Source organism: Cupressus sempervirens, chromosome 3 (assembly GCF_028749045.1).
Source record: "Cupressus sempervirens isolate cs-2001-9-10 chromosome 3, ASM2874904v1, whole genome shotgun sequence".
Lineage (NCBI taxonomy): Eukaryota > Viridiplantae > Streptophyta > Pinopsida > Cupressales > Cupressaceae > Cupressus > Cupressus sempervirens.
The window spans coordinates 173,574,812-173,601,134 of NC_143120.1; the positions used below are offsets into that span (position 1 = coordinate 173,574,812).

General features: G+C 33.7%; 1 protein-coding gene across 2 annotated transcripts in view; it reads left to right on the forward strand.

Moving 5' to 3' along the window:
• The first annotated feature begins 6,085 nt into the window (after window positions 1-6,085).
• LOH2 (LAG1 homolog 2) overlaps window positions 6,086-26,323 on the forward strand; it is a 72,325-nt gene continuing 52,087 nt past the window's right edge. Inside the window, exons 1-2 of one of the 2 annotated variants that reach the window (XM_089818858.1) lie at window positions 6,086-6,196; window positions 6,341-6,716. In XM_089818858.1, the coding sequence (XP_089674984.1) occupies window positions 6,600-6,716 (117 nt within the window). In that variant the 5' untranslated portion in view covers window positions 6,086-6,196; window positions 6,341-6,599. Of the gene's footprint in view, window positions 6,717-26,323 lie in introns of both variants that reach the window. The other variant, XM_089818859.1, reaches the window with a different exon arrangement.

The window sequence follows — 26,323 nt, forward strand, 5'->3', positions numbered from 1 at the left end:
CAATGACAATCAATAGATCAAAACACCTCATAGAGCATACAAGACACATTACCATGGTTGAGTATAAAAGATCATATACAAACATCATCATGACATCACAGAACAAACCCCCAAGCCTCTGGTAAACATCTTGACTGACCAAAGCTAAGACAAACCCAAAAACCCCAACACCAATAAGTCACACGTCACATAAAGCACATACAAAAGTGAATTTCATAATTCATTAGGTTTTGAAAACCCTAAAGTTCAATATTTACTAAAGGTTTTTTTTAGATTAAATCATAGACAATTCTATAATGGAAATCAATTTTCTCAAACAAGGGTTTCAACCTAGAGAAATTTTGACAACAGAAACACAACAAACACGGAGAAGACATGAATTCAAAGAACGAGCAATTATTGCAAAAGCCCACAAGATCCTATCTGGATTTGATGCTAAAACAATGAACGTACAAACATGCAAGAATCTTCCTTCTCCTTCGAAAACCCTCTTTTTAGAAATTGGCTCCTCCAAACCTGTGTATCTAGAAATGAGCTCTAATTTCCTTAATAAAGAGTTTTCCCCCCAAATCAAGGCTTTGATCATGCAATCATGCGAAAACCCTTTGTCCTTAATTACTGTATTTTAATTTTCATGTGCACACTTTATGCAATTTAATTAAAATAAACTTTATTAAATTAAAGCTTTCTCTCCCTTATTAAATCATGTGATGTTTTTAATATAATATTTATTAATTTAACTAATAATATTATTTGGAGTTTATTAAAAAATAAAACCCCTAAATAAATTATTATTGAATATAAATACGCCTAAATTAGAACTTTAATCATATCTTTTAAATTTAATTCTTTCATTCACATTTAAAGAACATTTAAATTTTTTATTTTTATTTTTAAAGAGGGGTAAACGCTTTGACCTAGAGCTAAGTGAAGTCATAAACGAGGGACCTCATCCCCATTAGATTTAAACCTTGATGGCAAGGACAACAACTCAACAACTTAACCATCACAACATGCCACTATTGGCACATTTAAAGAACTTTTTAATTAAAATATTCTTTTATATATTTTTTCTTCCACTTATTAATTAGTGTAAGCACTAATTAAAGTATAGTTTATTATTTAAATTAATAAAAATAATTAAATGTCATTATTTAAATGCAACTCTAATTTTATAATTATTAATTAAATAATCATAATAAAACAATATTAATTCTTTAATCTTTTAATATTTAAATTTTATTTTTATCCAACTTCTTAAATTAGACTTTTAAATTAAATATTTTAAACTGAAGTAGATATTTAATTAATTTCTAATTAATTAAATAACATCATATTCTAATTTTTCTTTAACCAATTTTCTAAATTTAGACCTCAAATTTATACTTCTAACTTCAGACTTCTAAATTTAGACTTTTTATTTAAAGCATAAATTTAATTAGTTTTTAATAAATCAAATATTCACATATTTTAATATTTTCTTTTTAATCAAATAATATTTATTACTCAACTAATAATATTATTTAGAATTTATTATTAAAATAAAACTCTTAAATAATTATTATTAAATAAAATAAATATAAATATGCTAAAATTAGAACTTTATTTAATCTTTTAAATTTAATAATTTTATTTAATTATTTTTTAAAATTAATTAAATATAATTAAGTATTGAATTTTCTATATATAATTTTCATGCAACAACTTTAAGCAATTTAAATTAAAATATCTTTATTAAATTAATTTTCTTTCTTACTTTAATTAATTATGAGGCATTTTTAATATCATATTTATTAATTTAACTAATAATATATTTAGAGTTTATTAATTAAAATAAAACTCCTAAATAAATTATTATTAAATTAAATAATTATAAATATACCAAAATTAGAAATATAACTTTATCTTTGAATTTTATTCTTTTATTTAATTAATTCATGAGACATTTTTAATAATATATCTATCGAGACGTTTTTAATAATATATTTATTAACTTAATTAATAACATTATTTAGAGTTTATTATTAAAATAAAACTTCTAAATAATTATCATTAAATTAAATAAGTATAAATACGTCAAAAATAGAACTTTAATAAAATCTTTAAATTTAATTCATTTATTTAATTAATTTCTCAATTAATTAAATATAATTAAATATCAAATTTCTTTATAAAATTTTCATTAAATTGAATCATTAAATTATCTTTTAATTTGATTTAATTATAACATAAAATCAAGACATACCTACAAAACTAAAAATGACAACTCAACTAAAGGCAAAGAACGCAATCAAACTCTAGGGTTAAAATCACGAATTTATGTCACTTGACGAATTTAGATGGGTCAACTAACTCAAATACTAGTCCTACTTTCTAGGACAATTGGCTTAGGGTTTAGGATTTGGACTCAAGAGTTATCTCTCCACTTATACCAATGAAATACTGTGATAGGGTACACTCATCCTGGCAATTCAGGGAAGTCGATACCTAGTACCTGCAATCTGCATAAAATCTATGCATGTACAAACACAATATTCTAAACTAAATAGGCAATGACAAGAACTGGTGCATCGTGTAGATCTCAACTAGTAGGTGACTACGACTCCCTTCCTCAACCACATCAAAAACTTCAAATATAAAGAAAACATACACACCATACACATGCAAGTATGGGGTAAGTATCTATAGAAAATACAATAAAAATAATTTGTCTACCAAACATAACTCAGATACTTGTCTTACTTTCTAGGACAATTGGCTTAGGGTTTAGGATTTGAACTCAAGAGTTATCTCCCCACTTATACGATTGAAATACTATGATAGGGTACGCTCATCCTAAACTAGATAAGCAATGGCAAGAAGTGGTGCATTGTGTAGATCTCGACTAGCAGGTGACTATGACTCCCTTCCTCAACCACATCAAAAACATCAAACATAAAGAAAACATACACACACACACCATACACATGCAAGTATGGGGTAAGTATCCATAGAAAACACAATAAAAATCATTCGTCTAACTAACATCATTCAATAACTGAAAGTCAATACATGAACATATATATCATCATAAACATAATCATTGCACATGTCTAAAAGAATCCGGTCAAAATAGATCAAAAGTCAAGTAGGGGTAGGCATTATACTTTATTTCAAGAGGATGAAATTATTGATAGTTTTTTACTCTATCTTCTCTTTATATTCGTACACTCTCTTCTAGAGATAATGCATAAGTGAATGATGAATCTCATCTCACATATGATCTCTCACAAGTTGATGTTGAGCACATTCCTAAACTAATTCTTCTACAAGTTATAATAAGTCCATTAATGTGATTAATGAGAAATATACAACAAAATAGAGATACACAAAGAAGACTTAAAAATACCTATCAAACACAAATTCAAAATAAAGGCTTAGTTCTAGATATGAGGCACTTCTAAAACAAAAATGCATCTTCCTTGTTGATACAACTATATGGTTTGCATTTCAAGATATTCAGAAACAATTGAACAAGTGGAGGCAAATAGATGGCATAAGATTGCCATGCATAGTAGTTTTTTAATGAGAATATAAAGATTTGGATGCAACAAACTATCAAATAGATCAAAAAATGGAAACTAACTCGAATGCATGTTCAAACAATAGCAAAGAAAGAAAGACACTGTTATATACATTCTACAAGTCTATGTTAGAAAAGACATTGGAGATTTTTTTTTTTTATATTGATGAATTTAGTCCCACATTAGATCATCATCAAAAGACATTTACAAGAATAAATATCATTTAGAAAGCAAAGATACTCATTGCTTAAGTGGTAACCAACATCATATATATATATATATATATATATATATATATATATATATATATATATATATATATATATATATATATATATATATATATATATATATATATATAGATTTAAAAAATAAAAAAAATCTTACACTTTAAACATATTTAGCTCAATTTAATAGATTTTCCTTGTCCTTGTTCAAAGAAGAGGGTATTGACCACATAAATAAACTAAAAGAAAAGAAGTTAAATAAATATAAATAAATGAATTAATTATCCTTCAATATCTTTGACCTCGCAGGCATTCGAACCTTCCATGGATTTTATGTCATATTGTCAAAATGTGTGACGTTTTCTTAATTGATCAGATTTGTTTTTCCACATTAAAATCTCTAAAACATTTATAGAGTTGAGATCTATTAGATTTCCACAATCCATGCTAATGTGCTGTCAAATTTCTGGATTTGATTGTGTATAATTTTTTTACATCAACGTTTCGGATCATACTACATGATCCATCATCAGGATGCTAGAGAGAAAAGAGAACATGAAAAAAATAGAATGCAGATCCAACCAGCTGAAGAAATAGAAGGGAGGGGGAAGGGGAGGAGAGAGAGTTAGTTGATGAGACATTGTGGTCGTCCTCTCGGTTTCTATTCTTTGGTTTGTTGCCTTTTTTTTTCATTTGCTTTAGCCACACTCAATGGTCTCTTGTTCTGTCTCATTATTATTTTCCCTTGCTCTTCGTTGGGTGGTTTCGCTTATTTCGTGGCGCCCCTACCTCCTTGTTCTTTTTCGCTTAAAATTATTTTTTCTTTTCTCTCTTTCTTCTTTTTTTATATATTTATTTTTCTTCTTCGTAGTTCAGTGTTTTAGTTTACCGGCTTATATTTATTCTTATACATTTTTTAATTTTATTTATTTATTTATTTTTTGTTCGTGATAGAGATTTATATAAATTTGCGACATTATTGCTACATATTTTTACAAATATATACCATATCTATTATAAAAAATTAAATTCTTTTCCTCTTCGTTGTTTCTTGTTTAGGTTTTTAGACGCACAGATATATATATATATATATATATATATATATATATATATATATATATATATATATATAATATTGTGATATAGATTTAGATACTCTTGTAACAATAGTGCCATATATATAAGTCTATATTATTCGCTCATATAGTAGTAACCATATCATATATATATATATATATATATATATATATATATATATATATATATATATATATTCACATATATATGTATATATATATACATGAAGTATATGTTTATAAATGCGCTTATATAGTTATATACATATATATGTTTTTACATATATATATGTATTTAGATATATAGGTCTCCGCAGGTATATATGTATATTTATATGTATATACAGATATATATGTATATACACATTATTATACATATATAAATGTATACATGTATATACACTTACATACACGTATAGACATGTATATATACATTTTTCTATATTATCCGATTTTAATTTTTTATTCTTTTATTTTTTCCTTTTTTGTTTTTTAGTGTTGTTCTTTAGATGTTCGAGTGTTTGGGTTCTTAGTTCTCCCCCTTTATTCTTTGTCGTGCTTAGTGGATTTTCATATTTCTTTCTTCTTTTGTGGCTTAGTCCCCTTCAATTTTTTGACTTTTCTGTAATTTTACAATTCTTGAGCTTCTCTGTTTTTATCTCGCTTGGTTTTATTCAAGTTGTTACACATTTAGCTCGTCGGTGCATGTATTGTTCTCTCTTCGATCCTTTCCTTTGGTTTTCTCTTCTTAGCTATTTTTTGTGCCTGATGGCTTCCTCTGATTGTGGTCTTTCTTTCCCCCCTTTTTTTCCCCCCCTGTGATTATTTTTATTTTTAATTCTTTTTTCTCCTTATGTGTTGGGTGTCATGTCTCATCAACTAACTCTCTCTCCTCCCCTTCCCCCTCCCTTCTATTTCTTCAGCTGGTTGGATCTGCATTCTATTTTTTTCATGTTCTCTTTTCTCTCTAGCATCCTGATGATGGATCATGTAGTATGATCCGAAACGTTGATGTAAAAAAATTATACACAATCAAATCCAGAAATTTGACAGCACATTTATAGAGTTGTGCAAACTTCCACCTCTTTAATAAATTGGTCGTTTCCTCGCATATTAATTCCAGCAGACTCTTCCGTGCAAGTCAAAAAGTCAAAAAGGAACACCTGCTCCTCCATAAGACCACATCCTATAAATGAATGATTCTATCCGTAGAGCAATTGAATAAAATCAGATTAATAAAGTTAAGCGACGAGGACACCGTTTACTTGGAGAAGGACTTCGAGATCGAAGCAGCCTAGTTCTCTCACTGGTCTTTTAGGAAGAATGTTAGGTACTTAGCAATCGAAGTATATATTAATTCGGGAAACTGGGGAATATTCAACAAATCTCTGTGAACAGCACATTCGGAACATTAAATTAATGAGGAATTGATTCTTCCTTTCGTTTCTGAATCCATCAAAAATACTTTCTGCAGATGCACAGGCGATGCTATACACAAATTGTACCGCGTTCTGCTGCCCCGAGTTTACAGACAGAGGATAATGCATTCTCGGTCTCTGCCCTATTGGACTGTAGATGTGATCGGCACTCATTATTAGCAATGTTGCAAAATAGTGTAGAATGCAATCGGCCTTTTTCGGAATTTGACAGGTAGACTAGTTTAGAATGTAATTGAGAGGAGGGTTTACCAGATGGTAACATTTTGAGGCGATACTTTTTGCTGTGGCTTTTAAATGGAGTCGATATGGAAACGAGAGGGTTTACCAGAAGCGAAAGATATCTTTCTGGCGATCTACTTTGCTCTTGCGTTTATCGTCGTCCGATATCTTCTTGATTCTCTGCTTTATAAGGTAACCTTTGTTTTCAGATTTAAGTGTGATTTTGGATCCGATCTGACTAGTTTGTTGTATGGTTGAATTTGAGTGGTATTGAAGTTCTTTATGTCTGTTTTATCTATTTTCTTGGAGTTGATATTGAACAGCATGGATGCTTTTGTCATCTTTTAACTTCTCTAAAAAGACCATTTGTCCTGTCTTTCGAGTATTCAAACTCAGATGTCTAGTGTTTCTGCCATAAATTTTTTAGCAGGTTCTTGTGATCACTACTCATGAGATATGTGTCAATAAAGTTTTAGTTAAAACTATTACAGTTAAATCCACATAAAACATCAGCAAGAGATGTTCTTGATAAAATATCAACTAAAGATGTTCTTGATTCATAGAGAATTCAAATGCAAAGCATGGGCTCTTGTTTCTTTACGGCGTTGAATTAAGGAGAGATTATCACGAGTATTCAAATTCAATTGCAGATATAAAACTTGCAAGTTCACCGCTGTTGCCCCAAGGCTTAGAGAAGGTGTTTTTGATTCAGAATTATGTGGAATTTTAGATTGTTTCCCTACTTCTACAATCAGGATTTGTATTTTCTCTTTGAGATCCAGAGGCTTCCCCCCTTGGTGTAGTGGTTGTAACGAGTTACACTTGGACTATTAATGTTCAACTGGAATCCACTTTTTCGCCTAAGGGGCAACCTTCATCTATAGCTGTGCACTCAACTGTTCACAACTATTCACAGAAAAAGAGGCTGGAAGTCAGAAATTGATTTTTTCTACTGAAGGCGGTCTAAGAATTTCTGTTGTCACATCAAGCGAATCCTTGAAGGGAATGAATGAAGCTTGGTAAACACTGATGTTGGATAAAAAGAATGGTGAGATAAGACTAGTCAAAAAGGCGGTCAGCAAGGACCTTGTTACCACAGAAGGAAGGTTGGATATCATACCGAGGAACAAATCTCTTTTCCAATAAGATGTAATAAATGGAGAGGCAACCATCTTAATCATGGCAATCAGATGAATGAGGATGGGACTTTCATAAATAAGAGATTAACGGAAAGGTTCTCATTCCTATGAAATGGAGCTATTAGGTTGAATATTTTGATAGGCAAGACATCTCTTTTCTTGACTAAACTCAATGGAGTGGTACTGAAAAGTCCATTTCCCTTCTCTGAACTGAAAAGGACCAACCTATTAACCGTTGAGGATGATAGATCAGAAATAAATTCATAGGACCAATTTGTGATTGCATTGCATCATAATTTTCTATACACACAAGTATTTTTTTAGGCCGCAAGAATATGAAATATCAAAGGAATTTTCCGAGGTGGCATGCTGATGGAAATGTTTTCTTTTAGGCATGTGGTTATTATGTGCATTGCTGCATTGAGAGATTCCATTGCAGTGTATGTCGAGCCTTTTAGGTTGTCTACATTTTGGGTTGATTTTCAACACTTGTCAGCTTATATTAAAGCTGTTGGACCTGGGCATATTTAATTTTATATATTGTTTTCCAAAAGGAATCCAACCAACTATAAGAGACTAGAGACGGATAAGATAATTAAAGATCCATCTCATCTTTTGTTTCTACTGCGGACTGCCCAGAAAAGGAAAGACATTGCTTTCTAAAATGCACATGATTGAGTTGCTAAAATGAAAGCGAGGAGATGGCCATAAGTGATTATGAAGAAACAGAAGTAATAGAGAATGAAATTCAAAATTACCTATGTGGAGGAGCAAGAACAACGATAGATCCTGACTATCTTCCTTGCTAGCTGAATGACCCAAAAGTGGATTTTGAGGGCAAATGGCAAATTGAATGGAAAAATTGTGTTGTCCTTATTAATGTATACCAAATTAAATGTAGAACCCAACAAGAGAAAGGGAATCACAAAGTCTAGTTGATGATATGAAGATATTTTCAAGGGCCCTACAATACACGCTTTCATTGGGTAAAGGGAAATAACTCATCATTGATTTAACCCTGAACTAGTCATTGTTCCTTGCTGTAGGTATCATAAGCTATCTAAGGAGGAGATGAAAATATAATCCAAGAGCTATTGGACAAAGGGTGTATGGCATTGAGAACGAATCCTTTTGTGCCTGTACTGTTGCTGCAAGGAAGAAAAAGGATTTGGTCCACATATCATTGATCATCAAGAACTGTATAAAGATAGATATTTGATATTGTGTTTCAAGGATTGATAAACAAATTGTGGAATTCCAACAGTATAGCAGAATTTAAACTGATTTCTTACCATCTTGTTTCCATTGGACAAGGGTGAGGGAAAGTGACCACTACAAGACTGCTTTTGAAACTCATTAAAGCTGTTATAAATTTGGGCAGCACCTGAAGAACACTGCTTCAATCATCTTTCAAGTACAATAAATTAGCAACATTGCGTGGACACGGATAGAAAGACAGATGCTGATACAGTATTGGATACAGATATGGCCATTTATGAAGGTTCTCAATATGGATACGGTTGTGTTTGACTTACAAGAAAACACTTCCACATATATTTAACACATTTTTCTAAGTTAATAGAGAAGATTTTTTTTTACTTTAAAAGCAATATAGACACACATGGTTGCTACATACATAATTATAAATTTATCTAACAATTTACAATATGCAGAAAACAGTAGATTTGCATTGGAAGATAATCCTAAAAATGGGTTGCTGAAATAGAAAAACATTTCATTTGTCTTCTTCATTTGGTGTAGGTTTTGTTAATATGAAAAAGGAAAAAGAATTAAAAAAATTGCATGATTGAAGTCTTCTCTAATTAGGTTTAAGAAGACTTACATATCAAATTTTTGAAAATTAAACTCACACAGTATACAACACGGTTGGAAAATCAAGGACCATTTTGTGGGCATAGATGGGTATGGTATCTGACATGTATTCACATTCTATCCATATCTATATCCGATATGGAAACAGGGATATGTGCTCTTGGGGAGGGCCAGAGGTGTATCTGGCTACTCTGTAAATTGGATTCAAGTTTAATTGAAGTTTGTTTCTTTGTTTGTGTTCCTTAAACCTTTTTAATTAAATTCGGGGAATTGTAGTTGACACACTCAAAGTCTTGTTGTAGAATTCTTTATTTGGAAAAACCCAAATTGTAATTTTGCAAATACTGAGCTTGTATACCTGGGATGCAATTATTAAGTACGGATTGAAATATGACCTTCAAGCTATTGCTGATTGGTCTTTTGTGAAGATTGTGATTTAATTGATTCTTGGAGGAATTCAATGAACCATGCAGTTTCTATAATTATCTGTCATGGGTTTTGGAAGCTTCAAGTCATTCCAACTGAACTAACAAATAAACTATACAAATGGAAAAATGAGTATGAGGCAAAACTTTCAACAAATGAAAAAGTAATTATTTTTAAGCATTCAACCTCATGCTTCCACTTTTAGAATTTCTGCAGCCATTTGTAGTTGGATGTGATGCTTTAGGAACTATTGTGGGGACAATTGCAATGCAAAATCAATAGCTAATCTGTTTGGAATCAAAACATTATGACAAAAGGGGAGGTTTTGATACGTGCTGGAGACAAGTTTAGGTATTAAATGTTGGGACTTATCACTCAAAAAGGTCACCGAATTCCTAAGCGTTTCTCATTGCAGGAGAACTTAAGAGCAATAATCAAAGTGGGCAAGCATGCTAGATAATTTCAACTTTCTGATTAATTATAAGAATGGTATGGAAGATGTGGTGGAAAATTATTTATCTTTATTCCGTTGTTACTGAAAAATCTGTAGGTAAAGCTGAATGGGAATACAAAACAGTCTAATTCCTGAAAATGCCAAGGATGAAGTGTCTGCTTAAGTAACATGGAGATGTTAATAAGTACAATTTTTCCAATTATATGATTTTCTGTATGGCACTCATATATTTTGTACCTGATTATATTTTCACTGTAGCTGGATACCATTTTTTCATGCACTGTTGGTGCTCTTGTTTTTTTAATTACTACAACATAAAGAGAACTGTCTTGAAAGGTGTTGAAAAACATGGGAAGAATTAAGTTTTATCATGGGGCCATGTGAAAGGAATAAATTGACTGTTAAAAAGTCCAGGTTTCCCTAGTCGGTGGGAGAAAAGAATTATATCTATGTTGGCATTGGTAGGTGTTGTGAGGTTTTCACACCATCGCTTCATGGCAAAGGACCCCCACTTTTTGCTTGAGTGGTAGTAGGAGTAGTCATCTTAGGTGGTTTTAGGTTGTTTTAGTTGGCAACATTTTCAAGTCTCCTAGTCTGGGAAGTGAGTTTGTGCAATTTTGGCGTGCTAGAGAGTAATGTTTGTCTGGGGTGTGAGCAAGAGTTGAGCTAACTCTGTCAGGAATTTAGAGCTAAAACCAAGGGATTTTGTGATGAAATGAGTTAAAACCTTTATAAAATCCTTCATCCAGCTTCAATTCGATCTTAGAAAGTCAAGTTAGGTTTAGGGAAGTAACATCGTTGAAGGCATGCTGAACCCTGAAATTTGGCTGAGTTTGGAATTTTTCGAAAACCCCCAAAATCTAGATTCTTTATTATTTATGAAACTGAAACCTATCTCAAACATCTTGACAATATTTGTACAAACATTACTTAAATTATAAGAAAGGAAATAAATGTAACTTATAATTGCGGAGTAAACTAGCAAGCAGATTGTGATAACTTTTCTGTTACTATGGCACTCTCATTTGAATTTTTTCTGTTACCCAGTAGGACTGATAAAGGTAAAGTACAGAAACAGAAGATAAAGGCCAACATCTTGGGTTAAAAAGCCATCATCATTGGACAATGACCAGTTCTAACTCGTGAATTTAGATTCTGAAAAGCTACTGCAAGAAAGCCTTCTCAGGAAACTGTTTCCTTTTTTGAAAGGGTACGTAGAAGAGCTTGAGATAGGACACTTCTTGCAAGTTGACAATCAGTTCCCTCTTTTGATAATGGTATGTAAGAAGAGCTTGAGAGAAGACACCTCTAGCAACCATGTTGAGTGCAGGATACCTGGGCCAAAAAAACAGAACAAGCTGATCTTGCAACCTTCCTAAATTCACAAACAGTCTACCTTTGGATCCTGATTTGATGCAAAAAGAAATGAAGGGAAGAAAAACATAATTGGTCTGCCTCTTGTCCCTTGCCCTCAATTCTCATGCATCAATGATCAAATTGTAAAAAATAGACGCATAATGAAAATGTTTATTTCAATTAGAGTGCAAGTAAGTTTATCAGCTAACATTAATTGCACTGTTGCCCCTTGGGGTGAAACTCTGTGAATCAAAAGTGGTCTAAACTCAAAGCTTAATGTTAAAGCAACAGCAGTCAAGTATCTAGTTTAAGTTTTCTTTAAACTTCACTGGTCATCAGTGCCACTATCTTCTTCCTCCTTGGTGTAGAAGTTATCAGCTGTTTCTGCACTAATCTTGCTGGAAGATAAAAAAATTGATAGTTTACAGAGAAAGAAATAGAGCATGAACAGAACTGTTGAATAAAGAATAAAACCTTCCATTCTATTGATTAAAAAAAATAATGCAAGATTTACAATATAAAACACTGTATGGAAACAGCCAATAACGGTGAAAGAGGTGAAAGAGTTTCAGGTAAAACTGAACTTCAATGTATGAGCAGTTAATAGAAACCAATCAAATGTTGCATGCAAATAAACATAGTGCTCTAAGTTATGGTGCAGTTGGAAACATGCAGGTAATGAACATGGAGTTAGAATTCGACACTAACACCCCTGTAATTCTAACTAAGAAAGGAATGAGAAAAGAGGGAAAAATCCAGTGGGAACAACCCCCTCCTCAAATAGATGGTAACAAAGCAAGAAAACTATTATGCAGTGCCTTGCACCCCAAGAAGATCTTGGAGAAATTGAAACTTTTGCTTGGTGAATGTCTTTGTGAAGATGTCAGTTATCGGGTGAAATGTGGGACAATACTGCAAATCTATGATGCCATCATGGATTAAATCTCGGATGTAGTGCATGTGGATCTCAATGTGTTTTGTCCATTGTCCCTGTAGTTGATCTTTATAAATTGCCAATGTACTTTGATTGCCACACCAAATTAGAGTTGGACTATGATAAGGGATACTAAGCTCAGTCATGAAGTTTTGCAACCAAATAGCCTGAATGTTAAACATTGACCACATGTCTATATTCAGCCTCTGTAGATGATATAGCAATGGAAGATTTCTTCTTACTTGACCAACAAATGAGACCAGATCCCAGACTGAGAACATATCCTGAAGCGGATTTGCAATAAATGCTATCACCAGCCTAGTCAAAATCAATATAGCCAATGAGATCCATTGTATGTCCAGCTGAACAATGGATCCCATACCTGATGGTTCCCTGAACATAGCAAAGTATACACTTGGCAACTTTCCAATGTAGCTCATGAGGCTCCTACATATATCTGGAAACACCACCCACTGAATATGTTAGATTTGGACAAGAATGAGTGAGATAAAGAAGACTCCCCACAAGCTGACAGTAGAGTGTGCAATCAACCTATGTTGTATCCTTGCCATCTTCAAGCTTGACCCCTGACTGGAAAGGTGTGGATGCAAGCTTACAGTCAGTCATGTGAAATCAAGCGAGGGTTTATTGCATACTTGGATTGAGAACACTTGGACACGTGATTCAGTTGGGATGATTTCAAGACAGAAAAAAGTTGAGGATACCCATGTTTGTCATGGAAAATCTATCAGGCAAAGTTTCTTTGGTAGCAGCAATAGTTGTGGCTAAATTATATGTTATCAGTAGATCATCTACATAAAGTACTATGAGCAACAAAGAGTTAGATGTTGTTAATGATTGTAGCTTTGATCGGATGATTCCAATTGATGAAATCAAATGTTTAAATTGCCTATCGGCCTTAAACATTTGATATCTATCTTTCACTATTATTATCATGGAGCATTAGCATTGTCGATAATAAATTATTAAGTGTGTGTGTGTGTATATTATCACGTAATATAATCATGATAATACTTGAGCAAATATATCTGTAATAACTAATGTGAGTTAAAATATTAAACAGAAATGTCTCTATGTGAGACATGCCTCTTAATATTATATACATATTCATTGAGAAGGTGACTTGAAACACTCAGAAATAAATACAAGTGCTATTACATGTTACAGTAGTAAATTAATTTATACATACATTGAGATCTTGAATATAGTATTAGAGTAGGTCATTTCCCTGCCTGTGATAAAAATAAAAATAAATTACTTTTGTAACTGAAGGAATTGCCGAGAGATAAATACTTAATATTTGACCACTCCATCTGGTGCAATATTTGTCATGAGTGGTGCATTGTATTCTTGTTAATGAAACAATGCTGGAACGGAACCATTGTAGCAGAGATGGGAATTTTCGAACATCAAATGCCATTTTATAATGGAATTTGGAATCGAAAAAGCAAACAAAGGCTGCCTCTTTCAGTCCAGACATCTATACATATTGCTGGAAGTAATTCATGATACAAGATCTGAACTAGATGGCTATCTCCAGACTTCCTACCAAGTGCATTTGACAGAGTTCACATGTACAGCTGGGCGCTAGCATTAGATAAGTTACTGGCAGAAATTTGAAATATGAGGCCAATCCACAGCTGCATATAATTAACCATTATATATATATATATATAATATATATTATTATCACATATTATAATCACAATAATACTCGAGCAAATATTGTTTGTAATAACTAATGTGAGTTAAAATATTAACAGACATGTTTCTATGGGAGACATGCCTCTTAATATTATATACATATTCATTGAGAAGGTAACTTGAAACACACAGAAAAATAAACAAGTACTATCACACGTTACAGCAGTAAATTAATTTATACATACATTGAGATCTTGAACATGGTATCAGAGTAGGTCATTTCCCTGCCTGTGATAAAAATTAAAATAAATTAATTTTGTAACTGAAGGAATTGCCAAGAGATAAATAATTAATATTTGACCACTCCATCTGGTGCAATATTTGTCATGAGTGGTGCATTGTATTCTTGATATTGAAACAATGTTAGAGCGGAATCGTTGTAGCAGAGATGGGGATTTTCGTACATCAAATGCCATTTTATAATTGAATTTGGAATCGAATAAGCAAACAAAGGCTGCCTCTTTCAGTCAAGACATCTATACATTGATGGAAGTAATTCATGGTACAAGATCAGGACTAGACGGCTATCTCCAGACTTCCTATCAAGTGCATTTGACAGAGTTTGCATGTACAGCTGGGCGCTAGCATTAGATAAGTTATTGGCAGAAATTTGCTATATTTGGCATAGCAATCAAGTTCCACATAATGGAGGCTTTAAATTTAGTTGGTTTGCTGCTTGCTGGGCAGTTGTGTCTGGTTTTGAAGGATATGTGGCATCAACTAAAGCACCCAAGACTGGGCACAAATCTCACATAGTCTGGATGCCTAGGGCAGGCCAATACACAGCTGCATATAATCAACCATTGTGACAACTGGCAGAAATCTGATCTTGTGTGCAAGTTGGTGCAGGTGCAACATTTTATCAGCAGTTAATAACTTCTTCCAATCTATTTCCTAGGTTTGAAACTAGTGGACTTAATGTTGAATTGATATGGTCAGTAGCATGGAACACAGAGGTTAGACGATGGAGTTTGAATGCAAATTATTATGTCCGCAATTTATATGCATATTGTCGACCAAGCTATATTGATGAGGGAGGAGAAATGTGTCATGAAAGGAAGGAAAAACCACCATGTCTAGCAAATAATTAATATTTAAAGTTTGATGCTGGAGACAAATGATAAATATTTGAGCAGATTGGAATGTGTTATTCGCGTGACCCTTCATAGCTAAATTTTGTAGACAAAACAATCAGCATTATGTGGTCTCTTGGAAGTGCAATTATGCCAAATTCTTTAGTTGCACGTGCAAAGGGAGTGGGAAGCTCAACATCCCTGTGAAATGTTGGTCGCTATTGATAACGGCTCGAGTGCTGTCTGCAAGCAGTCTATAAAGCGAAGCTTGCCGTGGATTGCGTTCATACATGTCTCACTGACTGATGTAGTTGTACTTGTAACCAGGTGGGTGATTTCATCTTCTGTCCAGGTTTGTTGTTCAATAAACCAAGCAGTCAAAACTTCTTTCATCAATTTTGGTTAACCTTACAAATTTTGCAAGGTTGAAGCTCAATGAACGTGGGCTATTCCAACACTTGTCTTGGTTCGAGTAAGAGACCGAGAATATTCTAATGGTTCAATCATATCAAGTAATACTCATTAACATAATTTTCAATCTGATCGCAATGGATCTCATTCTGTTCTATATTGGCCTCTGCCACAAGTGCAACTATATGACCACGTGACATGCAGACTAAAAGTTGAGGTTTCTGATGAGGAAAAAGATCAAATGGATTTGGATTAATATGATGATCAAGCTTGTTAAGGTCCAAATGAGGTGTTTCCTTTTAATTGTCTAGTATTGTCTCCCCTGGCAGCAACTGTAAGAAGAATTGTCATGATGCAAGATAAGTTTGAAACATTGAATAAAATTAATGAGGGTAATCAAGCTTGTTACTGCAGTGGTACATAGTAATTAATTCCACTAACAGAAAGAAGTTATGGCAGTAAGAATTGCAAGCGTCAATAACATGTATTGGATAAACATCTAAATTCTGTTGGAATTTGTCCATACAAGTTCCCATGAATTCCCATGAAATTAGCTATTAATAACTAAGTTTTAGGAGAAGGTGATTATTAAACCACGAAAGTGTTTAATCTACATGATGGTGCAAACTTGATCTAGATAACTTATAAATTCTTATGTATAGTAGATGTTATCTATTGGAGGGATCGATAAGATTAATATCATAAATATCCTGAATAACATCATTAATGATGAAGGTTATAATAAATATTGCAAAATAAGTAATATCTGACAGCATCAGCAGTGAAGGTCAGATCTTTGTATTTACTATTGTTGTATAAGGAGTTGTTCTATGTGCACGAGAATGGCTTCTTACAGAACATGAGTCACTGTGCTGGAGCACATAGAATGCTTAGAAGTTGTATGAGAAGTGTATCAGTGTCTGCCGTGAATCTTTTGGCACAAACATTGTTTTTTTTTCACATTGTTGTGGTACCTATAGACTAGAGCTACAAACTCATGTATCACTTCAATGCTTTCCAGAGTACATCTCAGACCTATACAATTTGAAAGGTCAGATATATGCAAGGCAGCGATTATAAGAAACAAATTGATGATTCATATCAAGGATGTTTATGACATTTTGGTTTTCAAGAGAGACTAAATTAAAAGATTAAAAGGCGACAAATTCTTTATGATTGTCTCTCATTGGACTTGTTAGTGCTTTAAAACTCTATAAACAATGGAATGAGTAGGGATTTTACATTGCAAGGGATGGGGGGGAGGGGTTGGGATAATAACCAATGTTCCATTCCCATTTGAACCATCCTTAGAAGGAAGATGTTAAAGAAGAGACACTTTTAAAGTTCCAAATTTGAACCATCCTTAAGAGATGGTTCAAAGGGGAGATGTCTCTCAAACAATCTGAAAGTGTGTCTACTTCACAAATAATGTCTTGTAGAAACTTTCATAATGATAGATGGGAGCACAGATGATATACTCAATTTTTTTGACAAATGCTTAAATGGAGGTGTTTTCTGATTTGATGCATTGGAGCAAATTGTATCAAGGATGTTGATGTGCAGATAAGTATTTATTATCTTTGAGAATTACATTTATTTGCTTATTGTAGTCTCTTGCTTATATGTATGAACAATAAGAGCCATTTGCCTTGATATACTCTTGTTCCTTTACTTGGTCTTCGGGGATGTTCTTCTAGGAAGAGAAGAATGATGCATTAGGAATGCCGCTGAGGCAATTTTTGCGGGTGATAACATCCGGGATTATGAAATAAAATGAAGACAAGGGGCTCTTCCAATGAGAGCAAGCAGATTGTGATGGGATTTTGTTCAAATACCAAGATGGTTATATAACGATTTTCTTTGGGACTTGACCTTATGGTAGTAACTCCAAATTGGTCTTGGATCTAGTACCTTCAGCCACATATGAGTCATGCCAAATAATAAGAGACTCTTGAAGCAAGATATCCTTGATGATTGAGACTATGAGCATCCTTCTATATCAAGAGGAAGCCTAATATTTCATTAGTGGCAATCTTGGATGAAGAGGTCACAAGCTTGATACATGTACTTAAGAAAACCACATTATCTTAATATTTGATGTTGCCAAGCTTGTGGATAGATCCACAATTTAGTATATTCCCTCATGTTACTATGAACCAAGGTATGCTTTCATGACAATGGGAACAAATAGAGGATATGCTTCAATATACTTTTGAGGATCTTGGTCACACAGATTTAGAGGTAGTAGACTATGTCAAGATGGATTCTCTAGTGATCAAGAAACTATAGCACTCAAAGGACGATGATTCATAAGATGAAATTCCGTATGTGTAAACTGAAAGGCCTTTAGGTGAATGCCTAAACCACACATGTATACCTAGAATGCTATTCATTAAGAGTACATTGTCATTGAAGATTTGACAACTGACATTTTCTCCAAAGCCTTTAGCCAAAGTGAAGTTTGTACATTGTTGAAGACAAACTCAGAGTTATGGATTGGACCGCTCACTAAGAGGGAAACTCAACATCAATGATTTCCTGGGATGTCTCTTAATGCATCCTTCTTTGTGATCGAATGATTGAATCCTTCAATCATTCCCTCATGTTACTATGAACCAAGGTATGCTTTCATGACAATGGGAACAAATAGAGGATATGCTTCAATATACTTTTGAGGATCTTGGTCACACTGATTTAGAGGTAGTAGACTATGTCAAGATGGATTCTCTAGTGATCAAGAAACTATAGCACTCAAAGGACGATGATTCATGAGATGAAATTCCGTATGTGTAAACTGAAAGGCCTTTAGGCAAATGCCTAAACCACACATGTATACCTAGAATGCTATTCATTAAGAGTACAATGTCATTGAAGATTTGACAACTGACATTTTCTCCAAAGCCTTTAGCCAAAGTGAAGTTTGTACATTGTTAAAGACAAACTCAGAGTTATGGATTGGACCGCTCACTAAGAGGGAAACTCAACATCAATGATTTCCTGGGATGTCTCTTAATGCATCCTTCTTTGTGATAATAAATTATTAAAAGTGTATATAAATGTGTATTAGATATATGAGATATACTATACATATATATAAATTATTATCACATATTATAATCATGATAATACCTTGAGCAAATATTTCTAAATCAAGGCCAATTTGGAATTGGTTCTGGATCTACATAGCAATGCATATGTTCATCTGGTTCAAATTTAAATGAATCTAAATTAGATCATAATGATTGCATATATCATCTTTGAGTTGCTTTGGAAATGCATGCACAAGACTTTCATCAAAATAGACACTCCTCTTGAATGAAGAGCATTTCTATGGAAAGATTGAGCAATTTGTAGCCCTTTTTACCATCTGGATAGCCAACAAAGATGCATTCTTTTCTTTGAAGCTCCAAAGCCTCCCTCTTGTTTGTAGGAATGCGAGCCCATGCACATGATCCAAAAATAAGAAAAGGTGTAACTTCTGGTTGCATACCACTCCATGCTTCACCATGAGTTTTTCCTGTAACATATTTGCGAGGAAGGGATCTAACATACCACAATTTAGAGGGAAGGGACCTAGCATGCAACATGCTTTTGGCCAATTCTTTCAAAGGTTGATTCTTCTTCTCAACTACCCCATTTGGTTGTGGAGTTTAAGAAACTATGTTTTGCAACTATATTCCTGCTTCATCACAAAGATGTTGGATTTCATTGTTAACATACTCCTTCCCATTATTGTGCTTCATCACAAAGATGTTGGATTTCATTGCTAACATATCCCATCCCATTATTTGTCTGAATAATCTTGTTCATTTTCTCAGATTGGTTCTTTGCATGAGCTTTGAAAATCTTGAGATATTCTAATACTTCAGATTTGAATTGGGGAAAATACACCCACACGTATCTTGTCTAATCATTGTAATGTTAGGACATATCTATCTTTTCTTACAAAAGGTTTAGGAAATGGGCCTATTAGCTCATGGTGAACAAGTTGTAGAGGAAAATTGAGAAGGTTCATCATACATTAAGACGAGAACTGGGAAGCTGATCAGAGGGGGTTGGAGAAGAAGGCTGATGCTGCTGCTTGGAGGGTCCTTGTAAATGCACACGAGTGAACATTAGGACGACTACCTATGTTTCTTCTCGGGCAATTCAGATTCGGAAGGACTCCATTGAGGAATTCACTGAGCTCCTAAGGAGCTGGCCTAGGCTTTTGGTTATCTGTGTGTGTATCCTATTCTGTCTTGTGTTTTTTAGTGTCGGTTTTGGGTGTTGGTTGTGTCTATGCGAACAATGTTTTATTTTGGTAATCCTAATTGAACAACTTTGGTTTTAGGTTCCCCTCTAAAACCTGTTTTTACCTTAATCCAAAGCAAGCTCTAGAGGAGAGGAGGCTCTCCATGCAATCCTTTTTGGAAACTTTTCTTGTGGATGCTTTCTAAGACCACAACCTTCACAAACTCTATCAAAAAAACTCTATGGTAGACATGCCTTTCACCATGTCCCATTTGCTAAGTTGTTGCATGTATCTAAAATTCAAATGTCCAAATCTTTCATGCCAAATTCTACTTTCATCATTTGCATGTGTTAGTAGTAAAGTAGATTTTGATTTGGCAACAAAGTCAAGGAAAGTGTACAAATGAGATTGATGATTCACCTTACCAATAACAATTTTGGAGTTGTTATTCTACTCTCCCAATTCTAGTTGCCTTTATAGAAAAATGAGTAGCAATTAATGCATGGGCATGGTCTTTGCTTTCTAGTGAGGATGAAACCCATAGTTGCGATAGATGCACTTTGATTTGCTCTTTTTGTCATTTTTTGAGCCTATAGACCCATCTGGAGGTTTGAGATTGCCTTCCTTTCTTGGATTTAAGTCCTTCCCTTTGCCTTTGAATTGTTAGTTGGATTTGGAATTGTTCTTCCCACTTCATGCACAACAAGTGCATGAGGTTTGGAATTCTTTGGTGTGCCCATCTATATAAGCTTATCCTACTCATGTATTAGAGACTCAATGAATGTATCTAGTGTGGGTATCTTCGTATCTAGTGTGGGTATCTTCCAAGTTGATTTTTTTGTAACCCTACTTGTGTGGAAAGGAAAGACAAATACTCCATATTCTAGACCCGACTTTGACAGAACAACAAGGATTAATTTGATTTCTTCCTTGGATTTGTCAATACGACATCCTCTCAGCTAAAGCAATATGGCCTTGAATGTTGTGAAGAAATCTTGAATATTATCAAATCTCCTTTGGTATAATAAGTTGAGTTCATGTTCAAGGACATGAAGCTCGTCTTTTTTCCGAAGAGTGCCTCCAGTGTATCCCAAACTTGGTTTGAAGGTGTACATGCATGTTGGTGTTTTGACCCCAATTTTGAAACCATATTGAGTTAAGTTCAAAGTGGTTCTGAAACATCTTGTACTCATTGAACAAGGTTCAACAGTTCATAGGTTCAATGATTCAAAGGTTCACAAGTTCAAATTGATTTCATAAGATTCACGGTTCAGAGATGAAGTTTCAAATGCATGATAGGTTTGAGTTCATGTTTTAGAATTCATTAAGCCGATCATTATCCGCAACATTCAAGCTCAAATTTGAAGCTCAGAAGTCATGGGTTGAAGATGTGAATCAGTTTGAGAGTAAAGGTTCAACATAGTGATTTTGAAGCCTCAAGGCTAGTTCAAACCAGTATTGTAGATGGTTGAGTTGAATTCAGTGCAATTTCTTGTACCCAAATGATATGGTTCAAATTAGCTTATGTGAATGCTTTTGGGTATATGTAGGTGTTTTGAATCATAGTGATTCAAGTGCCCCAGATTTAAGTCATCAAACTATAGACTTATAGTGATTTATATGGTAGATGTTGATCTGAAAAGATATATTTTAACATGTGCCATGTGTACATCTCAAGCAACATCAATGAGTACCGAATGAGGGTGACTTTAATAAGTTTAGTATTAAATCGAGATGTCTCTCATGAATTACACTGTGTCCAAGTTACTTGATTTGAGACATGCTCGAACCTAAGGAATATTTGTCATTGGGCTTTCACGAAAATTTTATAAACAAGTTTACTAAGCACGACATCAAGTCTTTTCAAAACTCAATCTGTACATATTGCTTTTGGCATACTTCTTTGGTTGATGTGAATCAATCAAGGAAAACTGCATGTATAAATCAAAATATTTGATGAGATGGCAGCTTTGACGATGCCCGATCTGCAAGTAAGAGATGATGAAAATTGGACCATGAATTGGCCAGACCTCATGAATATGTCCGTATGGAAGCATCACATGCATGTGAGCTGTTTGATCGAATGCCAACATTGTTGCCACGGCTAATTTTAACCTCAAAATCTCATTATATCCAAATCTTGGTTGAGCAAACTTTCGGTTCAAATTTTTCTTCCCAGTTTGATGTAAGAATCCAGTATGGCATCTATTCCTCTATAATGGGGGTTCATGTATTCCCAATAGTAATTGGGCAAGATATTTTAACAATATCAAAATAGGAAAAAGGGTAATTTTTATTTCAATAATAGCTTGCATATTCAACAACACCGCTCCTTACATCAATTTGAAATTTGATTGAAGAAACCCGAGCCTCATCTTATGCCAATAGGAAGGCAGGAAGGATAAGGAAACCCTGACTGAAGGTAGAGATGAAATCAACATCGAGCATACAAACTACAAAACTGATGCACATAGAATATGTACCGACCCAGTGACAGAGATGGGCTCATAGACTTCTTCGTTATAATAGTTGATTGGTGTTTTTGCATGAGATCTCAATTTGAAGAATGGAGGATACTCATAAATGTTTGATAGGATGTCACCACTATCGAAGGCATGATTAAAGAGCCTGAGCTACGGAATGGAAATCCCATTAAAATGGTGATGTAGATTGCGGCATGGAGAATGCACACCAGCTGTTTAACCAAATACCAATGCAGTTAAAGGGTCAAAACCAAATGTTTTAAGTCCAATTCGCCCACTTAAAACATGAGATGCTTGAGAGCGGGTCACAATATGATGTTGTGTTAGAGATGCTCAAACTGAAAGATACCCGACATCTGCCTTCCTCGACACATGTCAATGGGGACTTGGAATAGGGGAGATCATGAATGGGTGCAGATTGTTCAATGATGGGCACGTGCATGGTTGGAGTATATGAACTATACCTTTTGGTTTCACATCAAACCCGAAAGATCATGGTCAAGCAACCATAAAAGATGAGCTCGCAAGACCCCGTGACGAACTAGAGGGACATGGTAGGCTCAATTTTTCTGATAGTCTTGACGGCAACAATCACAACTTGATTGGGGTGCCTTTACATAATAAGGTGATGTCGTGTTAGATTTCAAAGAGAACTATGTGCGACACGGTTCCAATTCATCTCTTTCTTGGTACCAAGTAGACAAACTAGTCCGAACTCTTCTAGATGCTCAATCCAAAAGAAGCAAGCAATGGTGTATATGTGAATTGTTCTACATAATGTTTGAGCTTAGTCAGTTAAAAGACTTGTTAATTATTGTAGATCTCTGATGGATAAAACAATTACAAATAAATGCTTGTAGAGAATATCTTACTTGAACAATGTAGAATATCTTTGCTTTTCAATGGCAGTGATCTCAGTATTATATTTGCTTATCTTCCTCCTTCAACAACAATTGTAACACTGAAGTGCTGTATAACAAATGAAATAATGGTGATAACAGAAAGTAATGTTTATAATGTTGTTGCTGATTGCAGGTACTTGAATGCTGTGTGATTGATGCTTTCCCTATGGTAGCATACTCACATATATATGAGGGTAAAGGACATGACTCCAAAGAGTCATGTCTCTACGTGGCCCAAGGGCCACGTAGAGACATGCCTCTTCGGAGGCATGTTAGTTAATCAATAACAAACAAAATTTATATAAGTGCCTGATAACAATAACAAGGCACGATAAAGAAATTGTCACTCGGTAACAAGACACGATAAACATAAGTGCCCGATCATTATGAAGTCTACCGATTAATCAATAAACATGATCTCAGTATTGCTGATAATCCACGAAACATTACAAGGATGTAGGCATATGTATGTGTATACGCATATTGATATATATACATATATGTATGCTTATATCTCTGTGATTACGGAAACAACATTAGTTTCAATATATCAATTGATTCATGTTTTCTTCTGACATTAAACATTAACACTCCCTCTTTAGCTAGGGAGAAGTAAAACATTAATTAAGTTAGAATCATCATATAATCAACACAGTATGAATAGTAAATGATCTCTACTTGCACTTAAGCAATGTCTAGAGATATCCATTGTGATTAAGTCTCCATGATCTCTACTTGCACTTAAGCAATGTCTAGAGATGTCCATGATACACTCATAATCTCTACTTGCACTTAAGCAATGTCTAGAGATGCACATATAATCTCTACTTGCACTTAAGCAATGTCTAGAGATGCCCATATAATCTTTACTTGCACTTAAGCAATGTCTAGAGATGCTCATAATAGGTTTATTATTTACAAGATCGTCACCTTGTAAATAATTTTCTACAAATGAATATGTTCAAAAGATCCTCACCTTTCATTACATATCAAATACTACTAAGTAACCAATAGAGGCATAAAATCAAATGAAATAAATATTTTATTTAAAAAATTTATCATTACAATTAATCATACCAAGTTTTTCTTTGAACTATTTCAGTTTTATTTTACCAAGAGGCTGGGCAAGGATATCAGCCGTTTGATCATTTGTAAAAATGTATTTCAATTGAATAACTCCTCGATTCACCATATCTTTGATGTAATGAAATGAAATTTCAATATGTTTGGAGCGGTTGTGAAATACTGGATTAGAAGAAAGCTTAATACAACTTTGATTATCACAATAAATCACAGTGGGCTTCAAAGGTCTTTTGAAGAGATCTGAAAGCAACTTTCGTAGCCATACTACTTCTCTAGCACCCAAGGAAAATGCAATGTACTCAGCTTCGGTGGAACTCAATGCTATTGAAGTTTGTTTCCAACTAGACCAAGAAATCATACTAGATCCAAGACTGAAACAATATCTTGAAGTACTCTTTCGCTCAACGAAGCTTCCAGCCCAATCAGAATCTGAATATCCAAGTAGTTCAATGTTGACTTTGTCATATTTGATTCCCATTTCAATAGTACCCTTCAGGTATCTCAATATGTATTTAGCTGCATGTAAATGTATCTTCTTAGGAGCACACATAAACTGACTCAAGGTGTGAGTTGCATAGCTTATGTCCGGACAAGTATTGAGCAAATACATTAGGGATCCAATAATTTGTCTGTAGTAAGTAGAATCTGTAGCCTCAGATTTGTTCATATCATCTTTTAGTTTGTGTAAATTTATTACCATAGGGATAGCAGCCGGTTAACATTCCATCATTCCAAATTTGGTTAAGATATCAATTGTATATTTTCCCTGATTTAGTATAATACAGTTGTCTTGTTGCTAGATTTCTAATCCCAGAAAGTAGTGAAGTAACCCTAAGTCCTTCATTTCAAATTCTGTAGTGAGTTCTTGCTTACATTTCTTTATGAGATGTTCCTCACCTGTAATTAGCAAATCATCAACATATAATACAAGCATAACCATATCATCACCTTCAATTTTGAAGTATAGATTTGGGTCAGCTTCATTTTTGGCATATCCTAATTTCAAAAGGTGATTATCTATTCTTTCATACCAAGCTCCAGGAGCCTATTTGAGTCCATAAAATGCTTTCTTTAATTTACAAACATGAGTCTTGCTGTCATAAGTATTGAACCCTTCAGGTTGTTCAATGTAAACTTCTTCAATCTTACCATTGAGAAATGTTGTTTTGACATCCATCTGATGTACTTTCCATCCTTTGGATGCTGCAATTGCTAGGATTGTTCTGACTGAAGTGTACTTGGCAACATGGGCAAAGGTTTCTTCATAATCAATACCTCCTCTTTGAGAGAAACCTTGGGCTACAAATCTTGCCTTGTATCTTTCAATACTACCATCTGAAGCATGTTTAATCTTGAACAACCATTTGGAAGAGACAATCGATTTGTTTTTAGGTCTAGGTACAACATCCCATACATCATTTTTCTATATAGAGTTATATTCCTCAATCATTGCTTCCTTCCATGATTGATATGAAAGTGCTTCTTCAACATTAGTAGGTTCAGATTTTATGAGTTTCGATAGTAATGCAACATAACAAGATTGATTTCTGGTCCTTTTGCTTTCCTGAATTACTTCATCTGGTTCAACTTGATTTTCTTCTAACATTTTTCTAGCTCAAAGAGGTCTCTTCTTATTGTTATTGTTGATGTTTTCAGATTCTATATGATTAGACATGGAAGAGAAGTCAGAATCATCCTCCCCCTCAATTTCTGTAGGTTGATCTTCTTCTGAAATAGATTCATCAC